The 10,033-nt window shown below is 44.9% G+C and overlaps 1 protein-coding gene across 1 annotated transcript; it reads right to left on the bottom strand.

Annotated features, from left to right (window-relative positions):
* Positions 1–679: 679 nt before the first annotated feature.
* Positions 680–8,616, bottom strand: LOC135555461 (riboflavin-binding protein-like). The gene is made up of 6 exons (XM_064987907.1): positions 8,433–8,616; positions 7,462–7,669; positions 7,204–7,297; positions 6,849–6,977; positions 6,623–6,719; positions 680–2,331 (listed from the first exon to the last, which is right to left on the bottom strand). The coding sequence occupies exons 2-6, from the start codon at positions 7,622–7,624 to the stop codon at positions 1,960–1,962; spliced, it is 855 nt and encodes a 284-aa protein (XP_064843979.1). The 5' UTR covers positions 7,625–7,669; positions 8,433–8,616; the 3' UTR covers positions 680–1,959.
* Between the last annotated feature and the right edge of the window lie 1,417 nt (positions 8,617–10,033).

Genomic DNA, 10,033 nt, shown 5'->3' with positions numbered 1-10,033 from the left:
AAGGGAAAGCAAAAGGTCAAAAAGCACAATGGGGGCATCTAGTGACCAAAAACCGGAACAACCCTGGCCAAATCCTGACACATGATCTATCAATCCTAGGAATTATGCAGAAGAAGGAAGGAATGAGAGTGTGCCTTGATAATGTGCAGGAGAATTGGAGAGGGTGGAGTAGGCTGTGTTTTGCTGTCTATCCTTTAGGCAGCAGAATTGGAGAGGGTGGAGCAGGCTGTTTTTTGCTGTCTATCCTTTAGGCAGCAGAATTGGAGAGGGTGGAGCAGGCTGTGTTTTGCACACACACCCACACACACACAGTGTGGTCTCATACTGCTAATTTGAGTGGGACATTATTATTTTAAAACAACCATATTGAAGGCTTTAACTGCTGGTGTGGCGCCTTTGTAATTTGAACAATACATATACTATATTTATTCACTCCCATAATCAAACTGTCAAGCTGTCTGCCAGCTTGAGCTGGACTGGTGAGAACATCAGAGGTAGACTGACCCTGCGGCCATGTTTGGTGATGACATCATCCTTGTAATACAGAGTGTTCTTATCCTGAGGTGACAGGTCAAACGGTTGGACAGTGCTGCATATGGAGAACACAGAACACATATTTGCTATGTCTTTTGATCTGGCAATGGCTCTAATAACAACACAATAGCAAATACCAATGGAATGATTTTGAAATCCAGTGTTTATTGAGGATGTCAAGAAACAAAAGAACACCAAATAGGGATTCATGTCACACTCAGACAAACAGGTTCCCTTTTGGTCAACCATTCTATAGACATTCTATAGAGTTTGGCTCTAATTCTACTTCACAGCATCTTGAATGGCATTGCCTGAATAGAGTTCTGATGCATTATCATACTAACACAAAAGCCTTACTGGCATGAGTCATGTTTCTACATCAGCAGTCTAAGTCTGTCCTTTGCGCAGATTCTCTTTCTGAAATTCAAGACTTCCTCCAGCTATATAAAATACTTCATCATTTTTAACAGCTGACTGACTCCTATGGTTCCGGAATGGCAACCACTCTAATGATGTGGCTGTGCACCACCATCACAAACACCCTACCTCCCTCCTCCACTATCAAACATTTCATGACAAGAAAACAGATTACGTTATATCACGATAGTAAAATATGCCAAGCATGTTGACAGTTGTACAGGTATGTCTAAAAAAAGGTGTTTAGGATTGAGGAATAGAGGAATGTTGGACGCTTCTGTATGGATACCTATATCTCCTGTGTGCCTCGTCTGATGGTAAAGTTACACAACTGCAGTTTAGAAACTACTGCCGTCCACTGATGGGTAAACACAACTCTACAGTATGATATGCACCGAGGCAGTCCCAGGCACCTCACAAGATGATAGATATTTTCCTTTGTATGCCTACTAATGTAGCTGCAAGACTACATATGTTTATAATCAGCTTACATGACTGACAATTACATGCCAAACATTGATGGTGATCATGAATGGTGTCACCTGTTTTAGCAACTACTTTACTTTATTACATTTACATTTACAGGGACAGTAGACATTAATCAACATTACTACTGTATAAATGTGGCAGTTTTAGCCAGCCGGCTAATTTTCAACTGCAGTCCCTGGGCCAAGTAGCATGTAACAACAGACTGTAATACAACATGATGTCATACACTTTGATTGTAGCTGTTGATTGTTTAACCTTTCAGAATAATGTTACGGTCAATGTCACTATTCGTACATTATTTACACAGTGTTAAGGGCATGTCATGTCATAATGGTTTATATGTTTGGTATTACTTCAAAATATGGTGCGTCTCTAAGCAACATTTGATTGATGGGTTATAATGGTGCGTAATGATGAGAGGTACAGTATGTGAGGTAAGGTTAGTTATAGGAGCAAGATATGACAACCCCAGCTTGGGGACAGAGCTACAGATTCAGAGATCAGATTCTGTCAGTTCATCTACAGCCCACTCCCACTACCCTCCACATCATCCACCACGACCGAGCGTTTCCGCATCACAATGTTGCCGTTGCTCCTCCGCGCCTGCAGGGGCAGTGTGGCAGACTTGGTCTTGGGCTGCTTGTGGCAGGGGGCACGGTACTGAGGCAAGCCACTCTTGGTGGTGTCCAGCTCCTCTGGGTCTTCCTCCAGGGCCCTGAGGGCAGAGATCACCTCCCTGTCCGAGGGGCTAAGGGTCAGGCATCCACAGGGACGTCCACCATTACCATTGCTAATACCCTCACCCCCCTCCCGTTCCTCCTCCTCATCCTCCACCGTCATGAAGGCGTCCCCCCACAGGCTCTCACACAGGTCCCGGCCGTGCTGGTACATCTGTGGTAGCAAAGAGCAAATCATTGCAGGTGTAGTTTGATATTAGATTCAATATGACCCTTATCTTCTCTCTGTGTTGCAAATTATACCTCTGATTAAGGCACTCATTTTAATTGGGATAATTGACTACACAAAGATGTACCTTTTCTGAAAAAACAAAGCATTTGCCAGGCAGCAGCTGCCATTCCCACCTCTCTCTCACCCATCCATTAGTGCCCTCATCATACAGAGAAAGGCTTTTGGAGACACGGGGGACCAGCACACAAGGTCATGCTTCATCTGTCATCTAAAAGCCAGCTGATTGAGGGAAATAAATATGTTTTCCCCTTCACTTTAATCCAAATTCAGTTTTTAGGGCCAAAAAAAACATAATGAAGTCTAAGCCTATATTTCTCAGAAAAGCTTGATATTGGAAAAGCTTATTAGTATAATAGTAGACACCGTGGGTCTACACATTTACAGATGTAGGATCTTAATTTGATCACTCTTTTTTTTGCTGAGAATTTTCCTGCAACGCAAGCGGTGGGGGCTGTGCTTTGGCAAAGTGGGTGGGGTTTTTTCCTTCCTGTTTGGCCCTGTCCGGGGGTATCATCAGATGGGGCCACAGTGTCTCCTGACCCCTCCTGTCTCAGCCTCCAGTATTTATGCTGCAGTAGTTTATGTGTCGGGGGGCTAGGGTCAGTTTGTTATAGCTGGAGTATTTCTCCTGTCTTATCCGGTGTCCTGTGTGAATTTAAGTATGCTCTCTCTAATTCTCTCTCTCGGAGGATCTGAGCCCTAGGACCATGCCTCAGGACTTCCTGGCATGTTGACTCCTTGCTGTCCCCAGTCCACCTGGCTGTGCTGCTGCTCCAGTTTCAACTGTTCTGCCTGCGGCTATGGAACCCTGACCTGTTCACCGGACGTGCTACCTGTCCCAGACCTGCTGTTTTCAACTCGCTAGAGACAGCAGGAGTGGTAGAGATACTCTTAATGATCGGCTATGAAAAGCAAACTGACATTTACTCCTGAGGTGCTGACTTGCTGCACCCTCGACAACTACTGTGATTATAGACCTGCTGTTTTCAACTCTCTAGAGACAGCAGGAGCGGAAGAGATACTCTTAATGATCGGCTATGAAAAGCAAACTGACATTTACTCCTGAGGTGCTGACTTGCTGCACCCTCAACAACTACTGTGAACATTTGAACATCTTGGCCATGTTCTATTATAATCTAGACCCGGCACAGCCAGAAGAGGACTGGCCACCCCGCATAGCCTGGTTCCTCTCTAGGTTTCTTCCTAGGTTTTGGCCTTTCTATGGAGTTTTTCTTAGCCACTGTGCTTCTACACCTGCATTGCTTGCTGTTTGGGTTTTAGGCTGGGTTTCTGTACAGCACTTTGAGATATCAGCTGATAAATTCGATTTGATTTGAATGCAGATGAGCTTTCTTATTTAAATGAACTGATAACCCATTCTAACACACAATTATATTAACAGTATTACACTTTTCATGTAGCCTACTTTTGGCCAGATAATAGCTTAACCACAGCTACATTATGGACTAAGCATTTAAATCCTGTTGCTGAATGATTATTTTGCTGTGACATTATAGGTCAAATTAAGATCCTATATCTGTAAGCTCTGATTCTCTGGGGAGTGAGTCATCACCACTTTGTAAGAAGTGCTACCGTTACAACTCTCCTCTCTCCTCCCTCTCCTCTCTCCTCCCTCCCCCTCTCCTCCCTCCTCTCTCCTCCCTCCCCCTCTCCTCGCTCCCACCTCTCCTCTCCCCCTCTCCTCATTCCCCCCTCTTCTCTCTCCTCCCTCCCCTCTCCCCTCTCCCCCTCTCTCCTCTCTCCTCCCTCCCCAATCTCCTCTCCCCCTCTCTCCTCCCTCCCTCCCCCTATCCTATCTCCTCCCTCTCCTTTCTCCTCCCTCCCCCTCCCTCCCTCCTCTCTCCTCCCTCCCCCTCTCCTCGCTCCCACCTCTCCTCTCCCCCTCTCCTCCTCCCTCCCTCCCCTCTCTCCTCTCCTCCTCTCTCATCCTATCTGTCTGAGGGATCAGAAGTGGATAAGTCACTCAGAACATTTAGGAAGCACTGCTATATTGACTGTGTTAGAAGGACAGCGCTGTTGCTGTGCAGCATATAGCTACTAGCTGGTCTTATTACTAGCCTCCTCTCCTGGGGCAGCCATGGTCATGTACCCAACCCTAGTGCCTAACCCTAACCTTACATTTGTTTTCATTAAGTTTTACAATATATACAATATTTTTACTTTGCTGTTGGCTGGATCGAGAGGAAATCGCTCAGTTCTGCCTTAAGGAGAAGATTCATCCCAATAAACGTCAACCTGCTGTTATCGCAACACAGGCTTGCCAGTCTGTGTGCATGTTAGTGCAGAGTCACTGCCCATTTCAGAACCAGTGTTTGAGTGGAGAGCGTGAAGAGAGTGTTGGCTTCCTTGTTGATGATGTTAAGAAGCCACAGAACATTTCTGTTGCCAGTGAGGCAATGGAGAGGAGCCAGCAGAGCTTACAGGCGTTGAGGGAGAAAGCCAGAGAGGATCCTGGGAGAAGGGCCAGGGGGACGTGTTGATGGTTTGTACGTGTGTGTGTAGTATTGTGTGTGCATGTACAAATGCTTTTGTGTGTGTCTAGCTTATGTGGGAATGCAGTATGTGCATGTGTTTGTGTGTGTGTGTGTGTAGCCTATATGTGAGTGCAGTAGCCAACGTGCAAGTGTGTGTGTTTCCGTGTATTTATTTGCAGCCTGCCTGTGCTGTGTACAGTGGCCCTGAGGCAGACTGAGGCATTGTCAGCTCGATTAGAGAGGACATGTGAATGGCTGAAGTGCAGTTAGATTCCCAATTCCTTTGTCTGATGAGGAATCAAACTGAACATTCCAGTCTAACCTACAAACTGTTTACCTCAAACCTGTTTACAATCTTGGTTAAAATAATTGTTTTTTGAACAGCTGAAGATCATTAAAAGAGCCGTCATTAAAATGCCTGGACACAAATTGCTTCCAACCTCATTTGAGTTCCATTGAGTCAGTTGCTCTTAAGCAAAGGGTCAAACTAATGAATAGCATAAATCTGTGAAAATATTGTTATTGTGTAAACAATATTTCTATTAGATGTGAGTTGTTTTGTTCAAACATTCTGACTCCTCCTTTTGGGGTCTTTTGGAGGTCTCTGTGTAGCAGGACCCTCATATTCAGAACAGATTAACTTTAATTGAATGGCCTCACAATAATTACGTTTTTATTTGGTATATTTGTGGTTCCCTGACCTGCCTCTTCCACATAAACATACACACACTCCTGTCACCTCTCATCATCACATCCAACCACTGATTATGTGTGTGTGTGTGTGTGTGTCAGAGGGAGATGGTGTGGGGAGCTATAGGAGGACGGGCTCAGTGTAATGGCTGGAATGGAATCAATGAAACCATTCTTTTTTTCATGTGTTTGATACCATTCCATTCATTCCAATACAGCCATTACAATGAGCACGTCCCCTTACATCTCCTCCCATCAGCCTCCTCTGGTGTGCGTGCATGTTTGTGTGTGACTGGGAGGTTCACAGTTGGTCCCAGCTGTGCACAAGCCCTGGGTCACTCTGCCTCTTTTTATATCCTCCTCTGTCCAGTGGAGCAGTACAGAGCAGAGCCCAGGGGCGGACTGGCCATCTGGCATTCTGAACAAATGCCAGATAGGCTGGACCATTTTTTATCACATTGGGCCTGTCTAACTTGGATTTTTTTGGGCAAAATAATCATTATCTGACTAATAATGGGGGCCTCGAGGAAAGAAATGGGCCGGTGTGGGGGCCTCAAATAAAAAAAATGGGCCAGAGTGTGGCCCTCAAGGAAAGAAATTGGCAGCTTTGTTAGAAATGCCAGGGACAATTTCTGGTCCCAGTCCGCCCCTGGCAGAGCCCCTCCTTTATTCCACTGAGCCAGGCTTTGTGTCCTTAACCGCTCACTGACCACTGAGACCAGCAGTACCAGTACAACTAACACTGACTCAGCTATACTACCATGATTCTTTGCTATGCCAGGTGTCCTTGCATGCCAGGTTTCTCTATCTTCCTACAGCTCTATCATAAGAGACACAGCTGGAGAAAGAGACTAGGACGGTTCTTAACTTCCTCAAAGAAACGAATCGTTGAGTCTAAATATCTCTTTAAAAAAAAATACATATATATTTATAGCAAGGTTAAAACACAGCTCGACACAGCATTACAGCCAACTCAACATGGCTCCCTCCCATGAGACTGGCTGCTGCCCATCCAATCAACAGCCTACCTGCTGATACGGCACACAGTTCCCAGTGCAGTTCTGTCCTCTGGGGTCTCTGGCCCAGTTCCGAGCACATGTCATGTCCATCCGGCAGGCCTCATACCTGAAGAAAAATGTTATGTTGCAATGACCAGATGACAGATCAACATTTGATACTGCTGGATGATGTGATTAGCGCAGAGCCTTCAGTATAGTTTACATTGGGGACCCTAGATTATTGTAGTGAGCTCACCAGTCACGGCAGAAGCTGTGGCACAGTGGCACGGCCTGCATGGAGGACTGGAGGTGAGAGTGTGGCCAGCGGGCTGCATCAGGGGAACAACGGTAGAAACAGGTCACACGCTTCAGGAAGTCCTCACACCTGGTCATAGAGATGGATGAGAGAGAGAGAGAGAGAGAGAGAGAGAGAGAGAGAGAGAGAGAGAGAGAGAGAGAGAGAGAGGGTATACCACAGCATGTAACTCTCTCTTTGCTCCAGCAGTGCAATGGTTTTGTCTCTGTTGGCTATTGGCTTTGATGTGATAGATTGAAAATATTGGTTATATCAGCTAGTCATGATCAAAGGCCGCTGTAAATCGCAGACTTACTTCGGGCTCAGTTTCCCACACTTGTCCCAGGGGCTGTTCTTCTCACTGGTCATGGGATTAAGATCCTGGATGTCATCCTCTGAACAACATGCATCTGATGAGAGAACAGATATGGATAGATTATGACCATGGGGAGACACCTCATCTCATAGGAGGATTGAGGATTTAGATAGCAAACTTCCAACAGCAGTTTTCTCTCTTTATCATGGTTTGACGATGCATGTTGTTGTCTTTAAAAAGCACAGTGCTCTCACTCACTCTCAGCATAGATTGTGCACTCTTTCAGGTGAGGTTCCTGGCTGGGCGTGGTCTTCTGTCTACCGTCCTGTAGACACGCACCCTCCAAACACAAAATGCGACCAATCAGGGTAGCCGCTAAATATGCACAGACCAATGGCAGGGAGTTTGACGTGATAGCCATTTCTTCAACTTGCGATACGTTCAGCTAGCCGGCTATAATCAGGACCTTGGACAGCAGAGCAGGAGACAAGCGGGTTCAGTGAACCATACAATATGAAGACCAGTTTTTTAAATAATGTGACATTTGAATGTTTCCCTATTGCCTATAGCACTAAAGAGAATGTTTCCCTCAAAAATGAGTAAGATCAACCACCACTGATCAAAAACTGTCTAGTCTGTCCATAACATAGTTTGAATTCAATGACGTGCCCTGGAGCATCTAGCCTAATTAAAGAGGTTCAAGGATTGGTGTGATGTATGACACAGCCTGTGAAATATTAAGCTATAGCCTATCTAGCCATTGGATAACGCTAGGCATGCATAACAAAACCTGATTAAATCCTAAATATGGTATTTTCTTATGAACTTCCATTTAACTATTTTATAGAACATGAGTTACAGACACGTTTAACACATTTCAGAGTTTACTAATCGCGTTGTTAGATGTATAACAATGTAGGCTACTTATTGTAGGTCGTCTGTAAGTAGGCTATCAGCTACAAACCTACCAATGACTGACTTTCTTTCAGTAAAACGATGACCATACCTGACAAACTCAACTATCAACTAAGAATTTCACAACAAAATAATTCAGATTTGAACAAATGCAAAGATAGGCTACTGTAAAACCATGTTTGATTTAAACAAAATAACGGCAATGGCAAGATTTAACACCACAACATCCCAACTGCGTAGTTTGCAATCTGTGTCCATATGTTTATTTTCCACTATCGACAAAAATACTTTACTCCTCGCCTGCCTTAGCCTACCTGTCGGTGGGAGAAACCGTTTTCCTTTTGATTCTGCTTGGTCTTGTGCGACGTGTCTCCTCAGCTTTGGAATCGTCGTCGAATCAGCACCACTCTACGCAGCTCTTCCTCCGGGCTGACTGCTTGTTATGATCACTTCTTCCCAGGGGCAGCACGACAGTTTCTCACTGGTTTAACTGAAGGACATCTAAGCCCTTGGCCACCTCCCCCGCCTCCTCCTCCGACCTCCCGCTTGCTGGTAATCCATATCACACACACACACACACACACACACACACACACACACACACACACACACACACACACACACACACACACACACACACACACACACACACACACTAATTTCTATCATATACATTAGAAAGATATGTGTGGAGGTATTCCCATCCAGTATTGTACCATGTAATATGATTTGGCCTGAGCATATTATGTCCAGGTAGTGTCATTCTGTATCAAACGTACTGTCATTCTGCATCAAACACCAGTTACTGAAAAACACCAGGATATGGTTGTCATTGGATTCATCAAATTGATTGGGTCCTATATGAACATGTTGGTGCGGCGTTGTCCTTGGTATAAGTGCATCCTCCACAAGTGCTGAGTCACCTGTCCTCCCCTCCTCCCACAAACCCAGAGGTCAGGGCTTTGTGTGAAGGGGAGGTGAAGGATGAGATTTGATACTGTATGATATGCTGAGAGCATTGGAATACATCTCCCTTCTGACAACCATTGCCCCACAAAGTAACTTCAATCTGCCACTTGCAGCAAAATCCGCACTCCATTTATTTTTGCAATGAGGCATACATTTGTTTCAATGTTTTGATGTTTGGGCCTGTGTGACCTACTGTATGTTGGTGAAAATAGAGATCCGAACAGACACTTTGCCCAGTGCTCATCCTGTCCTGTACTCTTGTCCTGTAATCTCTCACCCCCTCAGACCCGGGGTGCCAACTAATCCCTGCCCCAGACTCCCTGTGTCGTCACTAGCCTTTTGGCCTCTTCACAGCAGATGGAGTTCCTTGTGGCCTAGATACGATTGCCTAAAACCAAGAACCTGAAATTATGTAACAATAAGATATGACAATGAGATATGACAATAAGATATGGCAGTAAGATAATGACATTCTGATCCATTGACATTATTGGGTTTGGTAGCATTGGTGTGCAATACCTTGAGTCTTATATAAGTCCATTGTACAGTATTGAGTTCAAGTGTATTCATATAAGAAAAGGATGGAGCTTCATGGAGCAATAACACATAGTTGACCTATAGAATGCCTCGATTCATATCATCCTATAGGAGGAGGATTCCACACATTTGCCTCACATGGGCCCAAATTCATCAGACAGTTTCATAATCAGGGGATGAGGTGGCGAGAGGCAGACAGAAACCATTTCCATTTGGCTATTAGAAGGTGAATAATGATATCCTTTGTGTGGGAGCTATTCAGGGACCAATGAAATGGGGGACAGAGATTTGCATTGCTGTGAACTGTTGTTTTTAATTAACCACGAGGTTGCCGGGAACCAGTCCTAGAGTTGGCAAACAGTGTAGCAATCCTTGTCTCGCTAATTGCAAGACATTCTTTGCTTTGATC

Source organism: Oncorhynchus masou, chromosome 15, assembly GCF_036934945.1.
Source record: "Oncorhynchus masou masou isolate Uvic2021 chromosome 15, UVic_Omas_1.1, whole genome shotgun sequence".
NCBI lineage: Eukaryota > Metazoa > Chordata > Actinopteri > Salmoniformes > Salmonidae > Oncorhynchus > Oncorhynchus masou.
Note: the sequence above shows the minus strand (reverse complement) of the source record. Positions and strands in the feature narration are given on the sequence as shown.